Here is an 18,438-nt window from a genome sequence, read left to right as displayed (position 1 = left end):
AAGAGGGTATGCAGTATATGCGGCGCATAGGGGCGCCACACATGGGGGCGCTATTGTGCCAAAACGATTTTTGAAATTATCCATATTAAAAGTTTCAAATAATAAAAATAAACAAATATGTTTTGTTAAAAAAAAATTCTTGCATTTTATTCTAGTATATTGTATTTTATTAAATAAAATTATACCATGAGTTGCATACTTTGGCACACACGTTTTAATTCAAAATCATTTAACACAATAACATGCAGTCACACATGTAACTTTAGATTTTTACATTTTTATCAAAATAAACTTTCTAATCATACATACAGTACAGTTGAGGTTAAAAGTTATAAGATTAATCTGAACATTTTTCTTTATTTATTATTAATTAATTAATTAGCCAAAATAAGAGGGATGCACAAAATGTATATTTATGTAAGTACAAACCTCAATATATTTCAGATAAAATAGAAAATAATATTTGGATTAAAAAAAAATCCCCCATATGAATTTTATATTCTTGATTAATATTAATGCATTAATAATAATGATTCATAATGAGTCATAATATTCACATTTCTTTTTAACTGAATTGTTTATTAGTCTTTATATCAAGATATATTTTCATACCGTATAGATGTTTTTATGAATTTATGATGTATCATATTGATAAATCAGGCCTTTTGGTAACTCTTTTCTTAAAACTATTTAAAGTTTAGTTACAAAAAAAAGTTTGCCCATACAATTTTGATAAAATAGAGCATTTCAGGCAGTTTGTCTATTTATTATTTTTGACACTAAACATTTTACAGTCTTTTTTATTTCACTTTGTGAGAGGTGTAATAGCAGTTTGAGTCAGTTGTTCATGCAAAGACAGACCTTACCCCTCGCATGTGAGAAGTGATTGCATTTTTATGTTCTTTTGATCTTTAGGACTCCCATATTTATCATTTTGTTTTCACAAATGTACAAAAAGTACAGAAGCAAGGCATGTGAGGGTGCTTTAATCATTTAGTGAGGAAAATGAAATTGAGAAGAAATTTGGCGTGGGATGAGATGTAATTCTTTGTGACTTAACATGCTTAGTGTAATTATACTTTTACTACATACTTTTTCAGTTGTGTTCAGAACTGCAAATGTGTTTGTTTGAAGCATGCTGGCGAGGTAAAAATATCTGTAATATATTGATGGAAAAGTTTGGCACTATCACTTGCCTGTTATAAAATATAGTTGGATTGCTTAAAGGTCCACTTTGGATGACAACAATGCTGTTCTGTGTGGTCATGTGCCAGAAATAATGCTCCATGATTACCAGATTCAACGTGTGAATATAAAAGTTTACCTTAATAACTTACACTCACGTTTCATTCTTAGCATTCAGTATCCGCAGTTTAATCAACCATATGTAACTGTTTTTGCTGAAATCATTGCTGCAATCAAAAACGAGTAATGCCCAACACAAGGGAGCTGTGCTCCAGACGAGTTCAGCTTGATGACGTATAATGTCTCCGACGCCGCCTGTAGTCCCATTTAGCAACTTGATAAAACCGTCTTTTTAAAGAACCGTTACCGATTTAAAAAAATCAAGAGTGTGATGTAACTGATGTGTTTTATGTCGTAGAAACGTGAAAGTATATTGAGTTTGTGTTAGCCACGAACCTTATTTAAGCGATTTAACTGAAATCTCATTGAAAGACCTTGGGACGAGGGAATGGGAACTGCTAAAATGCTAACTCGATTTCGGGTTTTTGCATACAAATTGATGTCATAGTTCCTCCACTCTATTGACCTTATTCTTCAATGCGGAAGTGTGCGCGGTTTTGCGATTGTTTTATAACTTCCGATTCAGTTGCCTATGGGAGAAATGACTAGGAATAATAAACAGCAAAAAACGGTCAAACTACTTACTCTACAAACAAGTGTTTGCATTAGAATACAGACCAAGTAGAATAATATAATAAGAAAATATCAGTTTGCAACACCAAGCAGCAAAACGAGCTGTTTTTAACTTCTAAAAGTGAATGAGACCGGAAGTTTCGAGCCAAAATGATTCAAATGGCTGCGCCCACTCGTACACAGAAAATAAGGTGAATTAGCGGTCTCTCTGCATTTGCTTGACATTCGTCTTATATTATTAAATATAATATAATTCAGTGAAACTACATATTTATCATTTTTAAAAACAAATAAATTAAAGCTGTTGAAATCTGTTTTTACCAATTTGTAAAAAAAAATCTAATCAAACTGGGGCTTATGCTTGTTCATAAATCCAGGTCATTAAATGTAGCAACTGATGGATTAAAATAAACTTTGTTAATAAAAATAGTTTAGGTAAATAATATACCCCTTCCTTCCTACCATTAAAATATGGACTGATGTTGAATTGAAAAATTTGAATTGAATTAATATCAATTTACCTAATATGAAGGAACTTTATTATAAAATGACTATGCCTGTAATTCTTTAATGTCTAAATTTAACAAACAATTCTTAATGCACAATGTTTACAAAGAAACTTGACTAAAATCTCTTACAAACTCTAATTAGGAAAGATTTAAAATGCAGCTTTGTAAGGGATTTTTGGACAGAATGTATTGTTTTTAGAGTGCACAACAAACTTTATAAAAAAGAAAAAAGGATTGTGTGCGTATGCTTTATTTTAGACCCGTTTCATTAATTAATCATTGATCACGTCATCCCGGAAAATGTTTTTAAAAAATAAAGTAAAAAAAAAAAAAAGATAAAATAATTCACAGATTTTATTCTGTCAAGCAGTTTTTGCTAAAATTTTAAGTGACGCATATATAGTGCTCTTTCTGTTAAATTGCTTAAAATGTCCTTCACTTGTTTTGTATGTCCTTTTGTTTAATCCTTTTAGTTTAATATGAATTTGTAAATTAGGCTATCTAAAATATTTTAAATACATTTTCTCTATATTTTAGAAACATTGTTTTTGAATTTTACACTAAAGACATTTTTGCATTTCGTTGCCTTGTACTTGTACATGTGTGATGACAATAAATTGAATCTAATCTAATCTAATCTAATTTTTTTTTTTTATTGAAAATAGTTTTTGTATAAGCCTCATGCTATTTAGGCTATTGGAAAGTCTAATGCACCTTTTGATACATGCTTCGAAGCCTTGGTGCACAACGTCACATCACTACTCAGAAACCTTTAGATCTAAGTCACAAGACAAACAACCTTTGCTATTACACCACAAATTTTACTCAGATTTGTAATCAGTTTATTACATGCACATGTTTTAGAGGAAAGACACAGTGATTGAGAGACACAATCATAAAATTGCATTCAAATTGCATTTAACACAGATTATAAATGACAATGGACAGCCTCACAGAAACAACTGAAAATCTCATTTAACACACAAAGAGAGCAGAAGTTGTATTTGTCTCTGTAAGAACATAAGGCATTGAACTGAACATTATTTGATAGTTTGATGTTTGCCATGCAGCAAGATCAGTTTTACTGCTTTTGTACACTCATTGTCAAGCCATTAATTTTTAACTAATGTATTTACATTCATTAGTAGTGAGTAAGGACATATGCGCACAAGCCAAAAGTCAGCAAAACAAAGACCTCTGAGACTCTGAGATTTTATAAACTATTACTGTTTTAGTTCACAGGAGATGTGGCTGAAATGAACTGAAATTGACAATAACCAGACGTATGGTTTGGTTTTTACAAAAATCTGCTGAAACATCTATAGCATATATAATATATAAGGATATATATGGAAATTAACAGACCCACAAGAGCTAAAGGTAATCATCCGTATGTATGTTGCTGTCATAATCACCGGATCTTTCTTAATGGTGGACAGAGCAGGAGTGTATTGTTTCTCAGCATCAATCTACTCATGTTCTGAACAATCCAGAGCTATACAAAACACAAAAAGTATTTTTATTTTGATGCACATTCATTACCTTTGATCAATGTCTTTGATAATAATAATAGCTGACCTCACCTTTCAGAAATGTTGAAACGTCAGAAATGTTCTTTTCATTCATTTGGTAGCCAAACAGTCCTTTACCCTCAGGGACAAAACATTGCACTGGAAAAAACCTTTTACTAAAATCAGATTCTGGACCCAATGTGCAATCGAGTAAAATCAGAACAACAGGCTTTCCTGAGATGAAGAGAGAGAAAAATAGACAGTTGAGAATTAATAGCAGTGGAGATGAAGATGCTTCATTCAGAAAACAGATTAGTTATATCACTCATGTCAAGCTGATCAGAGGTGGTATTGCATGAAATTCATTATTTATGAATTGGCATCATATCCTGTGGCCATAAAGACAACAACAACAACAGCAGCATTCCTGAATGATGAACCCACATTAGACATAAACAAGGTGCGTGATGCACTATAAGATAAAATGTATGATTTAATAGTGGCATTTAATATTCTCCTGATTCTGATTGTTATTTTATATGTAAAAAGAAGGCAGGGATAACTGAACCAACCAGCTTCTTTAGAATTTTAATCATTCAATTGGATGGCAATCAAAAAGAGAAACAATAATTGATTAAATAAACTTCAACAGTGCTCAATCTCTGCAGAAAAAAATATTATTACAATCTTGTCTATGTGTATGCATTTATATTATGTTGTAAAATCTGTCCTTATGATTTTTCTTTGTTCAAATAACAATAACAATAAAAGCAATTACTAAAAACCCAGGTAAAAACTGTGCCTCAGCCTAGAAACCCCAGCATATACAGTAGTGTTCAGGTCTATTTCTCTTAAAACATTTGGACTGTATTTGCAAGCATTATCCTAACATTTTGTCAGAACTGAAATGCTATGGGTATGGCAAATGCTGTAAGCAAACATCTCCCTGATCCTCATCAATGCCACAGCTGATCAAAGTATTCAAGATGAGAGAGAATAATAAAATAATTCCTTTTAATTTTAATTTTCTCATTTCTGTCCCTTTAAAATAAATTGAAATTTATATAAAAATTGTCATAAGATAGCAAACCAAAATACCTGTTTTTTTATGACCAATGATATCAGAACAGAAGAGCAGAATCACATCACTGTTCTCAACTGTAAAAACCCTCCTCAGACTCATCTGTTCCTGCAGAGCTTTTATAAAGTCTTTGTGATGCTCTTGCGTGTCTCCAGTCACATTCATAAAAAACTTTACTTCACTGGAGAAAGTAGATGTCATCTGCTGTTCATCTAAACAAAAGACCTCAATTATCAAACCAGATCAAACATACTGTAATACACAACACAAGAGGAAAACTGCATCATGTGATAACATCTAAATTACCAACTACAACAGAATATGGCTTTATTTTAAGGTTTCATTTATCAAGTAAAATACATTTTTAAAAATATTAATCATTTTAGTTGTGAGATATGACATGGTATAAGACAGAACATTATTTTAACCTACTGTCTATTTTCGGCTGAGTTTCTTCTTGCTTTGACTGTAGAATAAATCATTTTGTCATAAGATGCAATTTTAAGTGAGATTGTGATATTATTAAATACGAGATTTCTAATGATTTTTTAATTTAAAGAATACTACAGTCAAACACAAACATAGTTCTTACTCTCACAACTAATGCAGATCCTCACTAGACCTACTATGTCTTCAAATAATATTGGCACACACACTGTAACCTTGTACTTCATCTTTGTTACCCTTCAGATTAGGAACTCAGATTTGAAATGCTACAGTTTGTCCAAATGACATTATAGGGAATCGCCAGATGATGAATCATGCTGAAGAGTAAGAAAAAGGGCCAATGAATGCCTATGAATTGGCAAGTGCAGGTGCTCACAGAGCAAGTCAGACCTTTTCACTTTAGAGCCTTCGCATCTCTGAAGAGATCACAGCTGCCACTGAGATTCTTCTGAAGAGATTACAGCTGCTACTGAGCTCCTGATTTTCAGAGTTCCAGTATTCCTCTGTCAGGGTGCCAGGGTGTGTGATGGCGCATTAGGCTCCTGTTGAACTGGGTCTTCTCTCCTGTCTCTTGGTGCTTCACTGGCAACTAAGGGAGCAGCTTTTTCTAAGAGTTGGTAAACACGTGTTTTTATAGACATTGTTCTGACCGTGCGTTCCTAGATGCGGTGGTTTCCAACTGGTTCGCAATCAGACTCTAGCTGCATTGGCATGTCTAGTGCCTGGGGCCGTTGACAGTGTTCTAGCTCTTTGCTAGTCTCATTCACATGAGAAGGTAGACACATACTGGTTAAGATGGACAGTATGGCGGCAACTACATTCATACAACAATATCACACTGTTGTATATCGCACTGGTGGGAGGCATACGTTGGCATGTGGCTGCAGGCCGTAATGTCTAAGTGATGACAAATCAGGTGATTTTGCTCACATTTTTAAATTATAAGAATGAAGAGCATGAAATGCCATCAGTCTACAGAGATTTCCCAGTATTTCTCTGATGCAATCGGGAGATCACAATATTACTATGGTATAAATACAGCACTACAATATACAAAAGAGAGATCGACTTAGAAAGTCATTTACCTGTTTAATAATAATTTGATCAGACGTAGTTTGAAATTATCTAGTTATTAAAAATCTAGAAATTAAAGGCTTGTGGACATTAGAAGGTTGCACCTTTGGGAAATCCATATCTGATTCCCATCTCTGGGAAACATCCATACACACTTACTCACACTCATACACTACGGACAATTTAGCCTACCCAATTCACCTGTTCCGCATGTCTTTGGACTGTGGGGGAAACCGGAGCACCCGGAGGAAACCCATGCAAATGCAGGGAGAACATGCAAACTCCACACAGAAATGCCAACTGACCCAGCTGAGGCTCAAACCAGCGACCTTCATGCTGTGAGGTGACAGGAACTATGGTAGGGAATGCCACAGTGCCACAGTGGGTAAATCCTCAGCTGAATGCTAGCCTTTGATTGGCTCAGTCTATTTTTCAATTAAACTGATTACATTACATCATATCTTTAAAACATAGGACATCAGAAAGCTATTGTATATTCTGAATGTTTTAACTAATTTTTTTAGACAAACTATTTTTAGTATAAAACAGAAGTGAGTTTCTTACCGTTGTGATTAATTTATGATAGTTTTTTTTAGACGTTTCAGCTATTTAAAAAAGACAGTGTTACTTAGAATTACCATACACAGAGAAAATAACTAAATGCTAATAATAATTTTCACAATACAATAAAAAAGCAGACAAATATGAGATTAAATATACTTTGACCTACATTGACGTGGAGAAATGCTGACACCTATTTTGTGTCCCTGAAAAAAATTGCAACACAAGCTTATTAGTAAACAGTTATGTGTTCAATAAAAAGCATCTTGTTAAATACCTGCGCTATTAACCAGCTGGCAGATTTATCATATGCATCTGAATTCCTCTGACAGTCCAGTAATCCTGTATCCTCATAGAACAGACAGTCTACTGTGAGCAGATTCTCCCTGTTGACATATTTGCTGCTGTCTGATATAGTTTTCTCTGGGTCAAACGTGTGATGAAGCACCACTAGAACAGTCAGCATAGAGTCTGTTTAAGGACAAAGGCAATAATATAAATTTAAAACACTTTAAGTTGAGAGTACCCTAGAAATTAAACACTTAGGGAATTGGGTGATAATTAAACAACCTGGAGCGTAATCAATTTTTGCCAGGGCAGCATCAATGTCAGTTCCAGCTCGAGAAACAATAGGACAGAAAATCAAAACAACGTCACTGTCTTCCACTCTTTGAGTTTCCCCCAGATCCTCAATTCGGGTTTTCAGATCAACAATAAATTTCTTGTGAATGTCATTTATCTTTCCAGCTAAAATGGAGAACACTGTGGCCCCCTCTGAAAAATGTATCAAGAGCAAGTTAAACAGAGAAAAATACAAATGTTCATGCAAAAATAGAATTAAAATAACAAAAGTCAAACTACATTAACTATTTTTAAATACATGTACTGCAACACATACCCCTGAACCAACCCCAAGCATATCACTAAACTTGCTACTAAACTTTAATCTTACTGTATTGCAACACAACATGAACACAAAAAGTTCACTGTTCACTATTGCATAGTTAAAAACACCTAATATAAAATGGGACTATATGAATGGGTATGCAAATCTATATTTCCAGGATGGCTGAATAAACTAAATTTCAAACAAGTAGTTATAATATGTGACATATATGACTAACGTTTTTCCCCTTTCAGCTTCTTTACTTGAGATTGCCGAGATTTCTTTGTATCCTGCAGACACACAAAAGTCTATATTATGTGTTTGTCAAAGAAGTATGTGAAAGTAAGTAAAAATGTATTAAAAGCCACTAAATTGTGAGAGTGTAAAATTGACCTTATTTGATGTGTTTGATGATTGGCTTTGTCCTTGACCTGTAAAATATTTAGCAAATCTTTCTGTTAAATGAGCAGAAAAGAACACAAAACAACATCTATATCTCAAATAAAAGTGAATAAGAATTTTAAAAAATAAGAGGCGGTTCATTCCGCTGTGGTGACCCCAGATTAATAAAGGGACTAAGCTTTTAAGAAATGAATGAATGAATGAAAAAATAAGAGTAAATCAAATGTGATGTCCACTGATAAAAAGTAAAATAGCTCAAAAAGAAATTAGATGTATGCGTTATGCATAAAGCAACAGTTATTAATAAATACAGATTATAATCAAACAAAACACAAGTTCATTGGTGGGTGGGGGAGATTGAGTTTGGTATATTAATTCATAGCATGTACAAAATGATGAAACCCCCAAAAGTAAAATTTACAAACATACAGTACGTGTATGATAATGCTTTAGTTTACAGCCCACAATTTACATGTTAAGTAAAAAGAAATATTACAGCATGCTTTTTGTTATATTAATATAACAATTATTATATTATTAAATTATTAATATATATTAATTATATTTATTATAGTGCAGTACATGTTAATATAAATAAACAATATTAAAGGTTTGGGGAAACAAGAGGGTAATGAGCACCACTTTAATGTACAAGATATAAAATTTATATTCAATCACAAGAAATATGGGCTTTGCTTGGCTGATTTAGATTCACTAGGCCGTCCCAAAATCCACTGCATCTGCTGCATAAAACATATGCTGGATAAGTTGGTGGTTCATTCCTCTGTGGTGACCCCTGATTAATAAAGGGGCTAAGGCAAAAAGAAAATAAATGAATTTTACAACAACAAAAGTAGCTATACTTGGTAATTTATGAATAAAACTGAATGCAAAAGATCCTGAATTTATCACATGAAAAAAGGATCATGCACATGTTTTGTAGGTTGTAGTTACGCATATATATGTTGCTTTTAGCATAGAACAGACGTATTACAGTTTTTCTGAGTTGCTTTGGTGCATTTCTCAGATCAGAATTGAAATTTGCAAAACCGTAAGTGCATTTTTAAAAACAATGCGAAATACTATGGATTACCTGCAAAAGCCAGTCTCTTGCTCAAAACTTTTATTTCTTCTCTCAAAGCTAAATTTCTGTGTCAATGAACATGTCAGTGCCATCATAATGACAAGTCCTTAGTGTACTCTGGCGGGGTGTTCGGATGTAAACTATGGGAATATTTTTTTTTAGCTGTTTGTACTGTAATTTGTTGACAAATAGTGTCATTGTGATACTGAAAGGAAGACATTCCTGCATAGCACAAAGCAAAACAAACAAAAGTAGAAATGTGAACATAGGACAATCTCCTCTGAACTGCACCTTCATTAGAAAAAGTCAAGATTCACCTGTGAAAAATGTACCAATTGTAGACAGATTTAGAAATAAAAGTCTAATGGGAGTGCGTAGAAAAATGCATTATGACAAAATACGATGACAACTTGTTCAGCCATTTTGCATGTAAAGACTTAAGCCATGAACAAATGATAAGATGTTGTGGGGGGTGAGTCTATACAACAGAGGCCAAAATAATACATTTTGACACATAATCAATTGCATAGATGTACAAAAGCATTTGCAAGCAACTTGTTTAAAGAAATGAGAAACTGCTTTTTTGATGTGCACAAATGACACAATGATCTGAAGATTGAACAGGTGGTTTTGAGAATTTCAATTCTAATCTGAGAAATGCAACAAAGCGACTGAGAAACACTGTGACAGAATTCATGTGTATACATTAAATTAAATAACCATAATACCCTGGAAAAAAAACACTGACATAACAGGTTATGTATGAGAGCTGCTCTTTGAAGAGAATAGAGGAGCTTTAGCCTAATGCAAAAAAAAGTTTGCAGTCAAAAACGATATAAATTTGTTTTAGCAAAAGAAAAAAAAATTTGACAGAATTGTGTGTAAAATGTAATTAACTGGTAACATTGTCAAGCGGGTCGCACACCAGATGCGCCGCAACACGGCGCACACATGACAGTTAGAAGTATCGCAGACCAGACGCACACATTATTTAAAATTAAACTATTCAGATGGCGCTTTGTGTTGTGGCAGAAATATGAACAGTGTCCTGAGTCGTAGCTGAGTGCACCGAAATGCGGTGCCGGTGTGCGTACACTGATAAAAATCTATGTTTAGAATTCTAAAATACATGGTGCTGTGTGGTGTGAACCAAATCATTACAGTAACTAACTGGCAACAGTGTTGCCAGTATTTCACTGTAAAAAAGCACGGTAAGGTCTAACAGTGTATGTAATATAAATTACCAGAGTTATCCTTTTCAGAGTAAGCTCATGAGTTGTGTTGTTTGGATAAAATTTTGGCTTAATTATAATTAAACTCAACAAAAGAGACAGTTAGAGATGTAGTGTTCCCCTTCATAAGGAACTTCGACATGCGTCTGGAAATCAGACTATGGGAGTTCGTTAGACGACCTATCACTCTAAAGAGTAAGAAAACGGGCCAGTAAATTGCCAATTGAACTGGCGGAGCTTGGCTCCACAGCTGATCCTGATGAGCTAATCAATGCAATATTAGTCAGTTGCTGGACTCCTAACTAGAATTGTTGCTTCAGACCCGATCACGAGACTGAAGACACGCTATATCTGCCAACCTAATTTCAAGTTTACCCACCAGTGCGGTGGAAGACATGACAGCAGCGGTCGATCTGGAATTCCTGTCCCTGAGTGTTTCGCTGGTGTGCAACAAGCGGCAACCTCCTGCTCTCACTCGGGAAGCCAATATGGAAGTAACCGAAACTGCAATTCATCAAAATTCCGCTAGTCCTGGCTCCATAATAGAGCAAATTGTAATTGAGCCCACTCTTAGAATGGCCAACTTAACAACAGAAAAATAGGTGTTTACAGCCTGGTACAAAGAACGATTTTGGTTCATATAGCTATTATTACCCTCCATGACAACTGTGAGGGGGGTGAATTTTTTTTTAACTCATCCATTTCCTTTATATTAGGTTATATTAAGTCTGCATAATTAAGGGCGTGGCCACTTGAGTGACAGCTAGGTCTCGCTGGTCGCCGTCACTTCACCTCAGCTGAATCTGGCTGATGAGCCACTGATCTCGGCATATTCATCGTATTTTTGTTTTGTTTTATGTGGCTTTACACAGTCAGTTGCCTTTTGGACTTATTTCTTACAATTATCAGATGATATGGGATGCTGTGTGCACTTAATTGTGCTCACAAACCATTCACGTGGCCTCCATTTCCCATGTGAGTAACGTTATATTCTTATATACCATCTCTATAAATGTATTTGTTTTATTTAAGATCATTTATCATTAATAATTTTTCTTTAGACCCGTAAAGCACTCCAGAATGTGACAGATTGATTAGCTGTAGGCTCTAGAACAGTCATCTGAAGCGTTATCATACAGTGTTATGCTGGATTTCATCAATAGTCTTGCATTTACTAACACACACTATAATTGAAGTGTTTGGAAGTAATTCGTGTTTTCCCCCTGTAGAAAAACGTCATAAGAACAATGTTTAGTGGCTCACTGTACTACAGTGTTTTTAAACGTCTAAAGACTTTATTGATATAGTGTACAACCAAGCACATGTGGTCAGAATACAAATGAGTCGCAGGTAATAAAGTATTAAGCTTTTTCACAAAGTAAAGTCTGCTTAAGCCAGGTCTAAGCTAAATGCCAGCAGGTGTCTGTAGCTCCGCTCACTCTCCGCCTCTTTGCCCTTGTTTGGTATCCTGCCGTGGGTGCGATAACGCGTGAACAAAATGGAGACGGTTGGCTGCGCCTACTTGTAGCTTCTTTTGCGCTCTTCAGAAACCTATGGGTGACTTCATGGATACTACGTCCATATATTCTTACAGTCTATGGTGTGCACAAAAGAGCAGTTTCCATTTAAAGAGGCAGATTTCCTAAGAGAGCAACAGTCAATCAACACGTCTTTTTTAAGACGCTGTTCCGACTGTGCGTTTCTGGATGCGGTGGTTCCTATCTCCGGATGATGGGCACGAGTATTGCATGACAGGTCTAGGGGTCCAGCATGTTGATGCAGTGCCCGTGGACAGCTTATGCGTCTCACTGTGAGGGCTTGGCTGTTGCACAGCTGAGATTGCGGCTTCAGCCACCCCCGTTGCTCCCTGTGAAAGTGGTTAGCATGCGGGCACATCTGAGGATCACAGTGGGGGTTTATCCGTCACCTCTGGGCCCGCGGACATCCCACTCCTCCACCATCCAAGCTTTGGGTGGTTGTGCGGCTCATCCCCTGGGATGCCCGTGCCTCTGCTTGATGACACCGGAGATCAAAGGTCCATCGCACCATCGGAAGGCGAGCTGTTATGCTCACATGACAGACTCACTTCCATCTTATGGGGTGCAATGTGCTGTTACGGTTTTCAAATCAGATATAATGGCTGCGCTTCCTGGGCTGTTTTGGCAGTGTGGCTGGAGATGGCTTGTCCCCCAGTCTCACCGCCGGACCGACTAGAGGGTGTGACGTGCGGGCTGATGTAAGATGTATCTTCCAGCTCCTGTCCCCTTCTTCCCAGGGGCGCACAGCGAGCACACACTGGCATAGAGGGCGTTTTTTTTCTCCGCCAGGTCCATGTGTGCTTCTGCCTTCACCTCCCTTGATGGCGAGGTGGCCAGTGGGTACGAAGCTATTTCCTCAAGTGGTGGGCGCCACCACCTGGAGGGGTAAGCTGAGACCCCTGTCTAAAGCAGGTGGGTTATCTGTGTCTCTCATGGCCAGAGCCCACACCGCTGCGGGCAATGCCGCTTTTAGTTTATGCCATCACCCTCGCTTCATGTGCCAGGGCGAGCTGTGTCCCTTGGGAGAAAGAGCACACTTATTTATTTAATAACAATAATTTAATAAGCGGTGCCTCCTTTTCGACATGGGTACGCAGTGCCTCTTAAACAGATCATGTAGAGCTGCAGGCAGGGCAACATCTAACACATTCTTGAGATTATATCCTCGAGTGGAGCTGAGTTTCCTCCCGATTACTGGTTACCCCAGTCAATCAGGAGGAAATTAAGCTCGGTGTCAATAAATGCTTGCTGCACCAAGCTCCCTAACCCGGAGATGCATGCGCATTTTCTATTCTACTTGTAAGTTTCCCTTTTTAGGTGAACCCTAGAGAATTCCTCCGAGACCCCCAGCACCTGACCCAGCACCGGAGTCGAGTGGATGGCTCAGTGTGTTGTCTGGTATGCCCATCTGGTCTACCCACATACTGAGGTTCGGTGCAAGCTATGTGCATTCCCCTGTTTTGGTGATGCCATATGCATTATTTATCACGGTGTTTCCCCCTTCAAGCGGACACGTCTTCCCTAACCACTAACCAGCTTATCATATGTAGCACTCCCCCTCATTAAGGCTAGTCCATATGCTCTATTAACATCAAATCTCCCCTCTTGGGTAGCAGGTGGTCTCTTAAGCATCTTCCCCCTTCGGGGACTGGCACGCTTTCCCAACGTACTGTCGTATTTCTAAAATCCCTAGGCTATATTAGCTAGGTAAAAGCACATTACGATCCCCGATCTAATTCTTATTATTCCCATGTAATGGTAATATTTTGGGCCTAGATGACGTTGGAAGGTTGCGTTTTTGGTGTTGTCAGTGCGCTCACGCTACGCTTGTTAAACTGCACATCAGGATCGTGACGGGCTTAGCTGCTGTGGCGTTTTCGATACAATCTCCCATATTTCGGTTTCCAGACGCATGTTGAAGTTCCTTATGAAGGGGAACGTCCTGGTTACGTCCATAACCCACGTTCTCCGAATAGGGAACGGAGACATGCGTCTCCACTGCCACAGCATCTGAGTCTCCAGCTGGAAGCTCTTCAGCAGGCTAAATTCTAGTGAGCAGACTCCAGCAGCCGACTGATATAGCATTGATTAGCTCATCAGGATCAGCTGTGGAGCCAAGCTCTGCCAATTCAATTGGCATTTCATTGGCCCGTTTTCTTACTCTTCAGAGTGATAGGTCGTCTGACGAACTCCCATAGTCTGGTTTCCAGACGCATGTCTCCGTTTCCTATTCCGGGAACGTGGGTTACGTACATCACCAGGACGTTTTGTATGTTGGTGCTAGAATGTAAATGAAAACACAGCCAGGAAATTAATTAATATCAAGCGCTTCATAAACAGATGATGTTTAATAAAATGTATTGTTGTTCTTTTGTTGTTCTGAGTGATTAACAAAATTCTTAAATGTGCATTTTACACTAATTACACACTTATACTCTGCAGTCTACAAGTGTTTGTTGAAACATACATTTCAAAATAAATTAATGAAAGATAACATTAAACATACCTTGTGCTTCTTTGGGATATATCTCTATATTCCATATTTATTCTATATATTGCAATTACTGAACTCTTGTTTTGATTTGTCTGTAACTGGAAACAGGATTGTCGGCACTAGCCTGCTCCCTCAACTGTCTCTATGTATGTACTGTCCATGTAGAGATTAAGCAGTGATTACTGACCTGAACATTTCTGTTGTGAATCGCCCAGATTTTTTTCATCTGATTGAGATGGACTGGTTTCCAATGCTATGGAAGTTTTAGGTGGAATATGGATGTCAATTACCACAAAATTTCCAGATCAACCATTGTTAAAATAATAATCAATTAATTTATTAATCATTCATTTTAATATGTTTACTTCAGTTGCACATTGTCAGAGGAAGTGCAAATGACAATAAAAAGCAAGCATCCTCACACAAAAAAATCAGTGTACTTTACTCACCCCCTTGGCATCCAAGTTGTTAATTTCCTTCAATTGTCTCTATGTATGTACTCTACAAGTAGAGACTTAACCAGTATTTACTGACCTTCACAATCCGATTGTGTACTGCCCAGATTGTCTTTATCATCGGGTTGAGATGGACTGATTTCAGTTTTATTGTCCTTTTTATGACAGTCTTTATTTTCTGAAAAAAAGGCAAGTAAAGTTCTAGTCCAGAAGCAATACACACAATTCCCAAAATTTAAATAAATAGAGCATATCCTAATAGGTTTAGTTCACTTCCAGAGTAAGATGTTCAAGATGTTAATTTCTTTATTTTTAAGACAAATATTCCAGGTTTTTTTATATAATGGACCTCAATGGTTCTTAGGGGTTTGAACTTCCAAACTGCAATTTCAATGCAACCTCAAAAGGCTTTCATATACGCTTTATATATATATGCTTTCCTTTTCTTCTTTCCGGCATCAAGATCCTCCGCCTGGCAATGTTTTGCCCCTTCTTTACTCCCTTACAGCGTTGAGTGCTTCCGCTACCGTTTTACACCTTTTTTTATCTCCTCCCTTATCTCCTTATCCTTCAATTCCCCCTACTATTTTCTTTTTCCATCGTCGAGTTTTCTCCGCTAACTGTTTTCTTTCAGCGTTGATTATTCCACTACTTTCTTACTTACACTTAGGCCCTCAATCCCCAGCTCTAACTCCCGCAGGAGTGACTAAAACGAGCTTCAACTCCCGCAGGAGTTTATGCCCCCCTTTGCCCACCTCACACCCTCTCATGCAGGAGTCTTCACTGCCCAAGACCTTTCCCGACTCTCGCAGGAGCCTACCCACCCCAGCTCTCACTCCTGCAGAAGTGTATCCGAGCTTCGACTCCCGCAGGAGTCAATCCAGCCCCTTCCACACCCCCGCTTAAACTCGCACAGGAGTCTACTTTTCTCTGCTCCCGCAGGAGCCTCTCTTCCGAAGCTATCAATATTATATCCAGCAGCAGGATATAGCATTGTTAAATCTGCTTTTTGGGGGGTCTCGAGGACTCCTATGAGCTCAGGGCTCTCTCCCGGGACAGCATGCCAAACAAGCTTATAATAAATCATCAGCTAAGTGTGAACTCTTGAAGTGAAGTTTATTTATAATTAATTAATTAATTAATTAACTAATTTCGAGAGGACCACATGCTTATGATTGCTAGCAGCTGGATCCGCATTATCCAATTCTCATTGCACCAATCAGACAACACCTAAGCCACTACAAATACTCTGGGTTACGTACCACCGCTATCTTAATTTTGAAGAATCCCTCCTTCCACCCCTATTCCTCCTTCTTCCTAGATGGGTGACATGGTGGCCCAGTGCTAAGCACTGTTGCCTCACAGCAAGAACATCTCTGGTTCCAGGCTTTACCAAACCAGCAGACGTTTCTGTGTGGAGTTTGCACTTTCTCTCCATGCTCACGTGGGTTTCCCCCGGGTTCCCTGGTTTCCTCCCACCGTCCAAAAACATGCAATTTAAGTTAATTGACTAATCCAAATCAGCACCATAGACATGCACCTAGTAAGTAGTTATCTCTTAAGAGCAATCACTATCTGTTCATTAGTTACTACAGCAGGGGAGTTCTCGAGATCTACCTGAGCTCAAACTCCCCTCTCGCCTTGCAACGGGAGGGAGCCCTGGGCTCGAGGATCTTATGAGCTCAGGGCTCTCTCCCGGGACAGCATGCCAAACAAGCTTATAATTAATCATCAGCTAAGTGTGAGCTCTTGAAAATGCAGTTTTAATGTAGCTTCGAAGAGCTCTAGTTGAATCCAGCTGAAGAAAAAGTGTTTCATCTAGTGAAAAGATTGGCCATTTTCTAAAAATGTATAACTGATCATTACCAGCGTTCATGCTGTATTTCAGTTCATACATGTACATGTTAATATTGAAAGATAACCAGATTTAATGTATTGTATTTAATGTATTGTCCTGTAATGCAGTATGTGTATGTGTGCTTTATTTTGCTCCTCCATGAAAAAAATTTACCCAAAAATAAAAACAATAAACTAGCTAAATTTGGTGTATGGCTATAAATATGAATAGATAAGAACAACAACAATTAAGACATTATCTTTATATCATTTCATCAAATAATTGCTCTGGATGCAGTAAATGCAATCTGTCTTATTTTCCACCTCCCCTTAATTTGAGTCTTTGGATCCCTGAAAATTACCATCACCACACGATTTATAAACCCTACTCAGAAGACTGATTAATTGTTTAGCAAATGAATGCTTTGGATCACTTTTACTTGAATCCCTGTCTGGAAATATATGAAATAAACGTATTTAAAAAAGTAATTACTGACCTGGACATCCTTGCTGTTGCTTGTCCAGATTTTTTGCTGCTTCATCACCTTGTCTGTCTATCTGCAGCACTTTCTGCAGATTAGAGAAAACTACACAGACAATTCCCAATATGAAAACAAGCATATTATATCCTTAAGACAAATATGTTTAAATAATTATGTAACTTATATTAATACATTAATATTATGAATAATAGACATGTAGAGTAACTATACAAGATAATCATCTATAATGTATTATTATAAATAAACAAGAACTATATCAAACTACATTTTCATTTAAGGACTTCAATTCCCCAATGAAAATTTCAGGATAATTTACTCAAACTTTTGTCATCCAAAAAGTTACTTTCTTTCAATTTGGAAGTTCAAGCACTGAGTACCACGGTATCTACAGTATAGATGTCCAGTATATTGAGAAAAGTCCAACAAGTTTTATTTCTTTTTCAAAACTTTACAATTATTTTTAGTAAAGGAGAATCCAAGGGTGACATGGTGGCTCAGTCGTTTGCACTGTCACCTCATAGCAAGAAGGTTGCTGGTACGAGTCCCGGCTGGGTCAATTGGCATTTCTGTGTGGAGTTTGCATGTTCGCCTGGGTTTCCTACGGGTGCTCCGGTTTCCCCCACAGTCCAAACACATGCGCTAGTAGTGTATGTGTGTGAATAAGTTTATATGGAAGGGCATCCGCTGTGTAAAACACATGGAGAATAAGGTGGCGGTTCATTTTACTGTGGCAACCCCTGTTGAATAAAGGGACTAAGCCAACGGAAAATTAATAAATGAATAGAGGAAAATCCCAAAATAACATCTTGGATGACACAAGCGATAGTAAATTAGGCCCTTTTCATTCAGGAAATCAACTAATCCTCTCACCTGCCAATAAAGCAGATTCTTTCATGTTCATTCTGTCATTATCTGTCCATTGTTTGTCATTCTGTTGAAGAGAAGAG

General features: G+C 37.2%; 2 protein-coding genes and 1 long non-coding RNA gene across 3 annotated transcripts in view; all 3 read right to left on the bottom strand.

The window, feature by feature from the left end:
- Window positions 1–18,438, bottom strand: part of rpl36a (ribosomal protein L36A) — a 168,102-nt gene that overhangs the window by 69,692 nt on the left and 79,972 nt on the right. The gene's annotated exons all lie outside the window — the stretch shown is intronic.
- The window catches only part of si:dkey-27p18.3 (uncharacterized), a 51,689-nt gene continuing 36,492 nt past the window's right edge, over window positions 3,242–18,438 (bottom strand). The window contains exons 14-18 of the mRNA XM_056457619.1: window positions 7,339–7,532; window positions 7,231–7,267; window positions 4,997–5,191; window positions 3,971–4,132; window positions 3,242–3,882 (exon numbers count right to left, since the gene is read on the bottom strand). Coding sequence (XP_056313594.1) covers window positions 3,857–3,882; window positions 3,971–4,132; window positions 4,997–5,191; window positions 7,231–7,267; window positions 7,339–7,532 — 614 coding nt within the window. The 3' untranslated portion in view covers window positions 3,242–3,856. The remainder of the gene's footprint in view (window positions 3,883–3,970; window positions 4,133–4,996; window positions 5,192–7,230; window positions 7,268–7,338; window positions 7,533–18,438) is intronic.
- LOC130229038 (uncharacterized) lies at window positions 8,186–15,327 on the bottom strand. The gene is made up of 4 exons (XR_008837824.1): window positions 15,232–15,327; window positions 14,885–14,950; window positions 8,341–8,378; window positions 8,186–8,237 (listed from the first exon to the last, which is right to left on the bottom strand). It is a non-coding gene; the product is annotated as an uncharacterized LOC130229038 (long non-coding RNA).

The sequence above is a fragment of the Danio aesculapii genome, chromosome 5, assembly GCF_903798145.1.
Source record: "Danio aesculapii chromosome 5, fDanAes4.1, whole genome shotgun sequence".
NCBI classification, from domain to species: Eukaryota; Metazoa; Chordata; class Actinopteri; order Cypriniformes; family Danionidae; genus Danio; species Danio aesculapii.
This window is presented reverse-complemented; position numbering and strand designations above follow the sequence as displayed.